General features: G+C 33.6%; 1 protein-coding gene across 1 annotated transcript; it reads right to left on the bottom strand.

Moving 5' to 3' along the window:
* Positions 1-7883: 7883 nt before the first annotated feature.
* On the bottom strand, positions 7884-12945 carry LOC117215840 (DEAD-box ATP-dependent RNA helicase 20-like). The gene is made up of 4 exons (XM_033462340.1): positions 12826-12945; positions 12565-12690; positions 10304-10751; positions 7884-9680 (listed from the first exon to the last, which is right to left on the bottom strand). Exons 2-4 carry the CDS (start codon positions 12594-12596, stop codon positions 8016-8018), a joined length of 2145 nt encoding a protein of 714 aa, XP_033318231.1. The 5' UTR covers positions 12597-12690; positions 12826-12945; the 3' UTR covers positions 7884-8015.
* Between the last annotated feature and the right edge of the window lie 455 nt (positions 12946-13400).

The raw sequence follows: 13400 nt of genomic DNA, 5'->3' as shown, positions 1-13400 counted from the left end.
ATCCTTGAAAACAATGCTGTCCAAAATAAAGATACAATAACTTAAAAAACACGTTCCTCCTATTCGTCTCCTGTTACACCATATGGTATAGATTTTTAATATTATTACACTAAGCGAATATACAACAAGTACGTATTAACAAGAATAATTATCCTCTATTACAAACATTTAGCTTCTTTGTCCATTAGTAACAACCTTCACGAAAGACAAAGAAGTATTATGTAGTGTCTCCAATTTTGATGGACAGCATTGCTTTGATAGAATATCTTCTTTCCTTTTTAGAATCTATGTCTGTATATTTTTGTATATACAAACATATAGTATATTATATATATTTATATTTATATAAAGAACTGATAAATGTATCTTTTTTACGCATAAAATTGACGCAAATATACATATATCCTTGCATGCCTCCTTCGTATATCCTTATATTCAACAAGAATGCAATCACGGTTGTATGCCGTCTTCTGTGCTGCAGTTCGAACAATTCTAGAGCAAACACTTCCTCTTATCTTAATTTATTCGAGGACGACCAAGGAGCGGTTTTTATTTTCTTGTTTTTGTTTCGGATCTAAGAGTGTTCGCAATCTTGTATACACACTTGATGAAAGTTGGCCGAGCTCTTTCATATTGTAAGGCGTGATGAATCAATGAAGCCGTAATAACAGAATACCTATTTGTTCATTTTTTTTTTCTTTAAATGTTCGCCATTCCTGACATCATTGACGGTCTGAAATTCTCTTAACTTTTTCTGATCTCGTAGAAACGACTAAAATTACGCGTTACTAGATTATCAAGTTTCTCGGTTTTTCTCTCCGTAATTTAGCATATTATATTTTTCTTAGCGTTTTTTATTTTATTTTTTCAAACTACTCGCTCTTTCTTTCCTTTTCTTAATACCATTTTCTTTTCCTAATGGGCGTTCAGAACAAACGCATCAACAAATGAACTATTACAACAACAGGAAGTCTACCGTGCTGTAACTGCGTTTCCTCGCAACGATCACGTTAATTCCTATAACATCTTTAATGTTTTTTTTTCTTAATATCGTCTCGATGCGCTTCACGTCCCTATGAGAGGATCATTTTTCGTTTTTTACGATTCGCTGGAAGAAATAAGTGCTTAGTACCATTGGTGATATCACGCAAATTATACCTATATTCGAATCCTCGTATTTGAACAATTTTCGACTCCAAGAATAAGTTTGGCAATATATTGAATACGAAATATTACGCGCTTTCAGAAAGACGAAGTACGACGGATTCGTATTTGTTTCACTACTCTGAGAACAATCATGAAAAATGCGAACATTTTCACACAAAGAAAACAATGAATTACATTTACATTGGAATCGAAATCATTTGAAAAATTTAACCCTTTGCCTGATATATTTAATTTATGAAGTCTTTTACTATGAAATACTAATGAATTTTTAATGTTTGTTACGTAAGATATATGTATGTATACATTACTGTATTATTAATATATAAATTAATTTGTTGAATATTCTAAATCTTTAGTTAGTAAATTGTCACAAGTTATTAAAACACAATAAATAACTATTATTTCTTCAATGAAACAGGTAATCTTTAATATGTTAGTAATTTCAATGATTTTCAGTAAAAGGGTTAAATGTACATGAAAAAGAGAGACAATTTCTTTTATAATTACTTGGTTGTTCAGCAAGTAATTACAAAAGCTGAATACACATATACAAAACACTAGCATAATAATTATGGAAACAGGTGTACGCAGATCTAACAAATATTTTGTAATCTTCACAAAACATTAGAACATGATACATAAATTAAGAAATCAATTCGTACAGTGTACACCATCACAGAAATTTTTAACGTTATTCTGTGCACTCACTTATTGATCGATACAAATCTCAGTACACGTTTCTCTAATGGAATCATTGTAGTTTAGACGAGATGTATAAGATTTGTTGATTCGAAGATCTCAGCACACATTAAGATTGATTGAAGGTACTGTGTTTTTTCCCGTTGTTTTAAATAGCCCAGGCTTAAATATGTACCACCATTAAAAGACGCATTTTTTAAAAATGATAAATATCTGAATCGTAAACTGTATTTACATCACACAGTTTCGTAAAAGCTTGCACAGTAAATTTTGTTGTCGTGCAGTGTGCAGTGTTCGACACTCATGCATACACTAACAAGTCTACGTTCGACATTAGAAAAGAAACTAAATTTATTACTATTAAAGTTAAAGAAAAAAAAACAGAAAACAAACAAACGATATTACCGTTTATATAGTGAACGGTATCACTTTTCATAAGAAACAATTAATCATTTTTCACGCATATTTCACAACATCAACAAAACAGAAACACATTAATATTACAGATAAATAATGAGACTAATGATATAAATTTGGTTTTCCTAAAATTAATCTTAATATCGTATTCGCTTCTCCATTTCGAAATAGAATTATTTTGGAACTTACATAGCGGAAGAAAAATATTTTTCGCGCATAAGATTAACCCATGACATGGAATCGTGACACGATCATCAATTTTTAAGTAGTACATTTCTCGAGAAATTGATGAAAGGTAATGGTAATGTTACGGCAACGACCGTGACATAGTCGCAGAAGTAATTACAGACTTGGCAATGCACACATGTGACTACACCAATAAAACATTCGCAAGTTTAGCTTTGTTTCTCTAACCAAACAGAACGATACGCAGATAAAATGTGGGAAAATAATTGTTTGACTCATCTTAGCAAAATTTAAGCTGCAATTCATTCACGTTACAAAGAAGAATGCAATATAGGAACTATCATGAAACGGATTGTATTGTTGTTGTTGTAATGTCCCTTTTTATTTCACGAACGATCTAATTAATAAATCGAAAAGAAGCGAAACGTGGCAAGCAATCGTTAGAAACCAAATAAACGATTTTTCTTCTTGTTTTTTCCTTTTCTTGATCGAATCCTTTCTTCGATTCGAATCGAGAGACGAAAATCACAAAATACAGAAGAAAGAAAAATAGGAAACCAGATTCGTGCAACTATTCCAACACCTACGAAAAGTAAACGCGAAATATCTGGTGAATTTCTCATCATGAAACACCGAAGATTAATTAATTCTCGATATGAAAAGAAAATGCACAATACGAACACGCACCCGTTATCGAACTATAACATAATAGTACCGTCCCCATACGGCACTACCAACGTAAAACATATTGTTATAATTAATAATGTACAAATAGTCTATCTGTAGTCTACATAGTATACGAACGTATCTGCGGCTGCTAAACCTGTGTATAAGTTGGCGAGATTCAGTCTTCACATATAAAGGAGAATAGTACTCTTCTTCATTTTTTTTTTTGTTTAACATTATAATATGCACATTTATGTTTATAATAATAAAAATGTTTATGTACGCGATATCACAGCGTTCAGCATTAATCATTAAAAAGGTACTCATGTTCCCGAGGCTATGTTTAGTATCATCAACGATCGTACGGCACAGAAAACTCGACGACATTAATCGTTCATTCGTCGGCTTGTATTTGCGTGGAGAACATTGTGCCAATTATTGTTTCGTTGATCCTTTTTTTTTGTTTTCCTTTTTGTTGAGGGGAAAAAAACAATATATTAGTACGCAAACAGAAAAAAATTGCATGTTCGATCAACTAGCATAATCTGGATCGGAGTGCTTAATGCAAACGTGAAGATTTCACGAGAATATATCGAACCCTTTCGTCTTTGATTAACAGACGGAAGGCGCGTCACAGATATTTTTGAAAAACCACCCCTCACCCACCCACACCTTCGTTCGGCGTTTATCATCATCGTTGGTGATTGATTAAAAAAATATATACGGTTTATTAGAAATATATCCTAGACCGAGACGTTCGAGTTCATCAATATTGCAAGAGTTTATGGAACACTTTATGAAAGTTCCTTTTATGCTCTTCCATGTTTATAACAATAAAAGGAGCAAGATCTTTTCGAGGAATCTCTCGGTATTAACTAAAGATGACTGGATCTCGTTAGAAGTTACGTTAAAAGTACGATTCAATGGACGTTCCTTAACAACGCGTCGAAACGAAATTATAATACAAAAAAGAAAGAATGAATAATTGTCGTCGACTAGTAGGAAGAAAGTAATAGTTCGAAGATTCGATTTTGCTCCCTAGAAGTAAAATTATACCGCATGCCCTACCATGCGAAAAATACGCACCATTTTTGAACAGTCCCCGTGACACTGGACTTAGTACGAATACAAGTGAGTATAAGATTTCTAATTGTTCATTAAAGTAAATAATAAAAAAACAAGTACAAAAGAAAAATTAACAAAAATATTCATAGCTGAGCAGTACTGAAGTTTCACGGACTTCTTTGCTAGCAACAAACACGTAAGTATTAGAAGACTATATCTTAACAAACAGACATACAAAATAAAAAGAAACAGTTTCACGATAATTGAGAAAAAAAAGAAACACGAAGAACATCATGTTTACGCTTTTATATAATCGCGTAGGAGATGAAATTGTCGGACTACATAATGAAACGAAAAAGTACGACAAGATATTTATGAATAGAACGCTCAGAAATAATAGAAGTTTTCCAATCTTCCAATCCCTTTCTATCTGTTCTTTACCCTGACAATACACGAATTCACACGGCAAACGCAAAAAATAAAAGAATAAAAGGAATACTGATCTTTCGTTTTTTCCTAACAACTTTCGTTTCTCTTCCCTTAAAGTAGACAGCGAGCTCTCGCAGTACACGTCATTTAGGATCACATGATTTGTATACCATGTATAAAACTGATAAGATACGTTCCTTATTTTAATTGTGATGCGCGATAGGTAGATCTATAAATATGCTACATCTTACATATCACAGAGCTACGCGTACACCCACTATCAATTTTCAAAATGCAAGCTGCATTTCGCTAAAATGTTTGCTTTGTTCGGAAGAAACATAAAAACACAAAGTTTCTTACGTTACTGTCAATTGAAATGTAAAAGATATGAACCCTTTGCTGCCCAATGTTCGGTGTTTGTCCTGTGTCCACTTCGTTTGTACTTCGAGCCAAGTATAACATAAAAATTTCTAAGAAAGGTTGTAGAAAAGATATGCATATTCGAATTTCATTCAGTCATCGATTTTCATTCTCGCTTTCATCTCATCTTAATTTATGGAAACAAATGCAGCACAGCTGAAAGGGTTACAATTCTGAGGCTTTCTGAAACATTTAGAAGTCTACACTATTGGAATAGAGAACAGCCATGTTATAATATTGCTGTCCTCAGAGAATGTAAGATTCTGATAAGTTTTAAACCAGAGTTACGGAAGCGACTGTTCAGTCTCGAACAGAGTGTAATTCTCATCTGGTTGAACAAGTGTCTTGAACTTATAGCAGCCTTTCTGCTCTCCAACAACCCAACTACCTTCTTCGATTGACTCAGGAGATAGTGAAAGTTTAAAAACCTAGATTGAAAAAGAAAAAGAAATATTAATAAATAAAACACAACTTCAATTCATCTATTAAATTCTCACAGATCACAAAGTGTATCTAAAAGCCTCAGTAATTGGTAAATGCATGAAAGACACATCGCTTGCAATATAATGGAATTCCAAGATGTACAGTTGCACTAAGATAATGTCTGCTATTTGGAGTAGACTATATATTCTAACTTTACGACGAAACTATAATCTCTGAAAAAAAGAAATGTTAGTATCTTTCTGACCAATTGTGACGAAAAGATAGATTTAAAGAAAAATTCAAAGCGATAGATGATTTAATAGAGGGCGTACGCAATGTATGAGTATTCAGAATTGTCTAATACTCGTAGCATACGCTTCCTATTATTTATATCACTATTCATTCTGACAACGCAATGTGTTGCAGTCAGATCAACACAGTAGGAGCGTAAGCATTCACAATGTTCAAAAGGGCAAATACAAACAATATACCGCGAATGCCTAACTTCTGCTCGCGACCCCACCACAAACAACATTTTAAATGTATCCGATTTATCGGCTCAGCAAAAGAAGAATATAAAGACTACCACGTGGAAACCTAGAAACGAATCGACAGAGTTTTTTTCTCAATCTCTTTTATCGAGCAAAATCCGCTTGAAGTATGCGTGTGACGCGCGGTTTTTTGTGAATCAACCGGAAAATGGTATTGTGCACACGTACTGCTTCACAACATTTTCTACTGTGCGTAATTAAGTAACGAACTGTGAGACCGTTTCACGAAAGCGTTACGTATAATTATCACAATAATGTCGTTCGCAAACGAGTCCTTGCTCGAGTGTATATTTCGAGTCTTGCATTCTTCTCTGTTGGCTCTTTTTTTAGTTTCTTTGCTATTCGTTTGTTCGAGTAGTGACGTGTACAGAGTAATCTGGAGGCCCGCAAAAAATTCACTATGCGCTGTCGATAAACGATTTCGTGCCTTCTATCACGGCATGAATTTATATTTTCATTTTTCTAGCATCCTTCATATATCACATGAAATTTTCTCGAGGGTCGCTTCGTAATGGCCATAGCGATATACATATACAACACATGGATCGTTACCATATATATAAGTTAAAAACTCTTTCGTCACGCGTTTCTGTGTTCAATATACATACGTTCACGGCAGCGCATTACTTTTTATAGCTTGAACGTTACGATAGAAAAATGTCTCTCGGATAGTTTGAATCATTCCCTAAAAAATAGCAATAATTTCAGTGAGCACGAACTAAAAAACAGGTACAACTAAATTTTATTCGATTCGCGGCCAGCCTGGCGCGTGCACCTATACATTGTACACGGTCGCGCAAGGACAAGACCACTCAGTGGCCAATTGCATAAACATCAAACAACAATGTTTCTCTTACTTTTTTTTATCTTCGTATAATCATTCGTTGGTTTAACAACAAATTACTTTCGATATATATTATAAAAATAAGGTATCAAACTTTGCGCCGAGGTACACAGCCATTGTGACTACATGCTTAATTTAAGTTGTCCCCTAAAGCCCAAGTTTTCCTTTCTCTTACCCGTTACCGGTTTCAAACTTTGAATTTGTTCCAAAGACACCGGTGTCCAGGATAGATCTCGAAGTACTCACTTTTGTACGCTATATAATTATGCTGGGATTTATCGTTCATCAAAGTTCTTTAATTCTGATGAGATTTAACCATTTCACCCTCTATTATCAAAGAGACACAAAACACCCGGTCTCATTACAGAACAGAGGACACGATGTTTCTTTATATTTGTCGTGTGCTTTGTAAAAACGGGTGTACGGCTTAATTTTTATGCAAAAGGCCTTACATTTTGAAGAGCGTTGCCTGTACATACGTATATATATATATATGCAAAATATAAATAAATTATCAAATATGAAAACGTTAACCCACGCCCCTTCTATACGTTTCGTGCATTTCGGGAAAGCATTAAATGACGTTTACATAGTTTTATCGCAAGAAGATTAATTACTTTTCTTAAGGATATGACCATAGCTACAAGCCTATATTTGCTGGTCATATTCTACATCCAGTATTAATTATATCAATGTATCATTGCTAAATAACTACTACTACTTCAAAAAATTCGACTGGAATGTGCCTCGTGGATTACTGATTCGTAATAATTAATTTTTTCGATTTTTCTTTTTCCTTATTCTTTGGAACGTTTCGCAGTATTACTTCAATTTTTACATTCACCAATAAAGAATTATTATATTATTATTATATTCACCAATAAATTATTCGACTATACTATCTCTATGTTCTCTCTTTCTTTGAAATAAGCCCAAGTAATTTATTTCTCGTTATAAGTTTTAACCGGCACTATTCCAGAAAAAAAAATAATAAATGACAAAGAAAAGAAGAAAGATTATGGTACTTATATATTCAAAAGAGACCCAACCATCTACACAAATAGTAATATTTAGTGGGCCCAATATAAACAGGAAAATCCGACTTTTTACTTAGCCTGTACTCTTACCGATTTATACCTTGAAATGCGTCACTGCTGTACCGGTGTAGGCGGATAAGGATAAGTATACGGCGGCACAGCTTGGAATTGGCTGTATCCCATCGACTGGTATGCGCATGCCCCGGTATTCGGTGGTGGACGATTTGTCTGGAAAAACTTATTGTTTACAAGGCTCTGCATTCCTGAATCTGTGTGTCCACCAGCAGATGGCATCATGAACGGAGGTGGCATAGAATACACGCTTTGTCCTCCAGCTGTTTGATTAGTGCTGTATGCGTTCTGGCGATTATGGTAACGATTATTTTGGAAACCACCTGTTCTTCCATGGTATCTAGGTATATTTGCATTCTGATAGCCAGCTTGGTAACTATTGCTAGTTTGACAGCTGTTGGTATAAGTATTCGATTGTCGTTGATGTTGTTGCTGCTGATGCTGTTGGTGTTGTTGCTGCTGTGACTGTTGTTGGTGTTGCTGATAATTAGATTGGAAAGTATTCTGGCGGTTGGTCTGGTATGCATTTTGTTGGCGTACAACAGTCCTCTCTTGACTGTTACCATTATTATGTTGAGTACTTTGAACATGTTGAGCTTGCCAATTGTTTGAAATAGGGCTGCTATTGTTTCGCGGACTTCCAGTTGAACTACTATCCTTATTAGAGCGAGAGTGACTCCAACGTTGGCGGCCCTTGCCATATGCAGGTTTTATCGAGTTTGCTAAATCTGCCAGTTGAGGGTTTATCGTCTGACCAGCTTCTTCCAGAACAGAAATCAGTTCCTTCGCTTGTCTAGCGTTATTAGGCGTAAAGTAAGCATATGCTGTACCTGCACTTTGGCAACGTCCGGTTCTCCCTATTCTGTGAATATAATCCTCAGAACTGTTCGGATAATCAAAATTAATTACATACTTTACGTCTTCGACATCCAAGCCACGAGCAGCAACATCGGTAGCAACAAGGATCATTGTTTTTCCGTTTCTGAACTCGGATAACACGTAATCTCTTTCAGGTTGTGATTTGTCACCATGAATAGAGATAGCTGGCCAACCTTCTCGTTTAATAGCTTTGGTGATGTCGTCCACTTTCTTTTTCGTTTCAACAAAAATAATCATCTTGCTTCCTCTGTCTTTGCCAATTTCTCTCAATAGACCTGAAAGTTTAGTTTCTTTCTCGTGCTCTTGACAAATCTCTATGATCTGACGAATATTGTGATTGGCAGCCAATGTCAGAGAACCTATGTTAATTTGAATGTAATCTGAGAGGAAATCTTCAGCCAAAGCTTGCACTTCTTTGGGCCATGTCGCGGACCACATCAATACCTGTCTATCAGGTCTAATCTGTTCAATGATCTTTCGAATTTGCGGCTCGAATCCCATATCCAACATTCTATCTGCCTCATCCAATACAAGATATGTGCATCTGCGCAAGTTCGTGGTTCCCTTCTCGAGAAAATCGATCAGTCTACCGGGAGTTGCGATACATATCTCAACGCCGCGCTCTAAATCGCGAGCTTGAGGTCCTTTTGGGGAACCACCGAAAATGCAAGTGTTACGAATGCACGAGGAGGAACCAAAGTCCCTAGCAACGGATTGAATTTGCTGAGCTAACTCTCTTGTTGGGGCAAGTATTAAAACGATCGGCCCCTCTCCCCGGTTCAAACGTGGTTGATTATTAATGTGTACGGTTGCTGGTAAAATATACTGAAAAATATCCACAACAAAATTCTCTTAACATTTATCTAACTAAAAACATTTTGCCTTAATACCTTGTAGAAGGTGTGTATTTTAATCCTAAACAAAATAAAGTTCTATGCTTTCCTTTTTAATACTTATGTATTATTTCCTTAATGATTTATAGTACCAAATTAAAAATTTTAATTGATATATATACAGGATATCTCACTAACTCTGTTACAAGATGATATATTCGTTACTTTTAACGTATCAAAAAATACCAGAAACATTACAATACTCAAAAATGTGAAAGCAATAAATTGTTTGATTTGGAGGGACAAACATTATGTTAAACAACAATTTCTTTTCACGGTTACATTCAAATATTTTTTAATATACTCAAGATTTTTCATAAAAAAATTATTAATCTACTTATATTGAAAAACTATTAGTTTTGTAGTTATTTTAACTTGTGTTATATAACTGAATATTACAGTCAGCTCATAAATCTCATAAATACAAATACTATACTAATTATTATGTACTCAATAAACAATGAAATGTCAAATACATTATTATAATTACTATCTTTTGAGACTGAAATATTTTAAAAATTTGTATATATAAATAAATTATATTAAAATACATACAGCTAGAGTTTTTCCAGATCCTGTCTGAGCAATTCCAACCAAGTCGCGTCCACTAAGTGCTATTGGCCAGCCCTGTGCCTGAATTGCTGTTGGTTCAGCAAAGCCCTGTTTTCTAATTTCTTCCATCACGTAATCTGGGAAGTTACTTTCTTCGAACGCTTGAATTGGAGAAGGAGTATTGTTTCCTTTTACAGTGATTTCTTTACCAATGTGATATTTGGTAACTTCATCGGTTGATCTTTTTAAAACATTGATATGTGGAATATATAAATTCTTTGTGATCACTGGTAATTTAGCCAGATCCCATATAGGCTTCTTCAATGAATCTCCAGGAGTTCTTCTTTGGACTTGCTTCTTAAGTGACTTCTCTTTCTGTTGCTGCTGGCTGTTCCAATATGTTCCTCCTCCATTACGATTGCTAGAGTCTCTACTTCCCCTGGGTCTGTAACTAATTTTTTTTTAAATCATTTTCAAGTGATATTAACAGTCTTTTAACATATGTTGTATATTCGCTACATAATGAGTTTATAAACCATTGATATGGAATAATAAATGATATTTAACATGAAATATACAATGAACATACACTACTGTGCAGAAATATTTGGACATTTGGTGCAGTCCAACCAAAATACTGATATTTTCATTACATTTTCAAGATTATTGTGAAAGAATATTTTTCTGCTGTTAATTGTTACATCTTGCTACAGCTGAGATCAGATGTTGTGCTAAATTACAAAAGAAAACTAAACTTAACAAAAAAGGTGAAGTAAAGTAAATTAAAAAGAACACTAAGACAAAGGAATATACTTTCATTAATCAAGTTTCATATTTATCTCTAACAAATAAGTTACTATATATAAAGTCTATAAAAATTTTCAGAACATGGTTGGAAACACATATTCCAATCATTTTAACATCTCAACATTGAACAGATACACTTAAGTCACTTAACTGAAGTATTTCCATAGAAGCAACTTTTTTTATTTATACTAAACACTTTAACTGTTATTCTTATCAATATCTACTAACTATATATGGCTAGCTGAGATAATATCATAAGTAAAAATTAGATTGAAGAGCTTCATTTGAAACATACTTCACATACTTTTAATAATTTAGAGGTGTTTAAAGGCTTATATATGATAGTGTAAGCATCAGCTTAAACTCAATTAAAACCCTTTAAAACATAATAACTTTCTGAGATTTTATATAATTTCAGATTTTCGGGAAGCTAGAGGGATTAATTTATTAGATGAAATGTACAAAAATTTTGAACAAGTTCCAACTGATCGAAACCGCGAAAAAAATAGTAAAGGCCGCTTTTTACAATCCTTTTATCTGAGTTTATAATGAAAATTTAAAATATACGTTTTATAGATCTATTTCAGCTATACACATGCTAAAAATTTCATCGAAATCGATTGATACAGAAACAAGCCATAGACACCAAAAGGTGTAAGAATATAGATTTATTACAGTTATAGAACGAAAGTCGTGAAAAATCGCGATCTTTAACCGTTTACGCTCATAGCAACATTACTCATTTCAATGAAATTTTCAACATGTATATAACTGAGAAGAATCTACAAAACGTACTGTTTAAATTTTCATTACAGAATCACATAAAAAATTTACAGAAAGCAAACTTTATTTGTTTCTTTGCGATTTCTACTGATTGCAACTATTTCAAAATTCTTTTTGGCACGTTATCTAGTAAACTAATCCTTATTTCTCCAAAAAATTCAAGTCGTTTGGTCCAATTCTTAAAATGTTATTTTGTTTTAAAAAGTGTGCCAATATTAATGTGCTTCATTGTATAAAGCATATGTAACAAGATAGCAATCTGATATAAAAATCAATAAGATGGTGGCTTGATACAAGGATATCAGGTAATACATATTATTTCAAATATAATTTTTATTTTTTAATTTTACCATTGTCAGTATCTTTCCATTAGATAATGACAGCGCCATTTTATTTTTTATGTCGCATTTAATTTTATTAAAAAATAATACAATACATCTTTTACGTACGCAAATTCCGTTCTACCATGTTTCGGAATAATGAATTTTCATAAGATACGAGATTGTTAATTCGACTCATAATTAAGCGATTCGGCAAAAGCTGCGGTCGAGAATATCCACGAACAAAATGGTGAACACCAAGTCGCAAAAAAAAAATTTCTCCAGTTTCAACATTTCACAACGTATGGTATTGTCATATTGTACGTTTAAAAGGCAGAATTTAACGTAACGTACCTGGTACGATTGGAATAACTGTTGTTATACATTTCGGCAAAAGTTCGGAAGAATCTGCTGACACTACCAGTCCCGTAAGAACGATCTTCGATTTTTCGGGAACTATGTCAGTTGTACCAGTTATACCTGCGATAGAAAATAATTATACAAGAAGACTAATAAAACGAAAATATAAACGAATATGTTTATTTCGTAATAATCTCATGCCGAATGACAAAAGTATTCGAATGAAAAAAACTAAGAATATTCGGGCGAACTTACCCTGCAAGACCCGGCGAGCAGAGCGGTAATGGCTGACAGGCACTGGGAAGACGGAAACGAGCGACTGGGCAATGTTTCCGTTTCTCGTCATGCAGGTTCCACACACACATAGAAATGACGTCATTTCATTGGTTCATTCTTTTGTAAAATCGTGATGCTAACACGTTGCCCAATAGTAACGCGACAGAACAAATCAATAAATTCCAGTGTGATATATTTACCGAACTTAAAGGGACGTACTCATGAGAGTAACGACGTAAAGTGAAGTGAAAATTGAACTGAGTTGAAAACGGTCAAACGATTTCCATTGTATTAAAATTTGGTAATAATAAATTAAAAGTTTCATGCAAGCGTTAAAAAAGACCTTTTTATTCATAAGATAATATAATCAATGGATGATATTCATATTGTAATTCATATTGTAATAATACATATATATCTTTTATCGTAGTACAATTATTGAATTTCAACATTATATTCCATATTATTTTTGCCCATAAAAAACAATTAAATTGAGATGATACTAAATTAATAATCGAAGTCATAGTAGACTGGATCATATATAAAACAGGAAT

Source organism: Bombus bifarius, unplaced genomic scaffold, assembly GCF_011952205.1.
Source record: "Bombus bifarius isolate JDL3187 unplaced genomic scaffold, Bbif_JDL3187 scf7180000007973, whole genome shotgun sequence".
NCBI lineage: Eukaryota > Metazoa > Arthropoda > Insecta > Hymenoptera > Apidae > Bombus > Bombus bifarius.
Note: the sequence above shows the minus strand (reverse complement) of the source record. Positions and strands in the feature narration are given on the sequence as shown.

Coding starts and splice junctions, on each gene's coding strand:
- LOC117215840 (XM_033462340.1), bottom strand. CDS start 12,596: ATGTATAACAACAGTTATTCCAATCGTACCAG. Junction 10,752..12,564: donor AGTTATTCCAATCGTACCAG/GTACGTTACGTT, acceptor AAAAAAAATTAG/TTACAGACCCAGGGGAAGTA. Junction 9,681..10,303: donor GATCTGGAAAAACTCTAGCT/GTATGTATTTTA, acceptor GATATTTTTCAG/TATATTTTACCAGCAACCGT.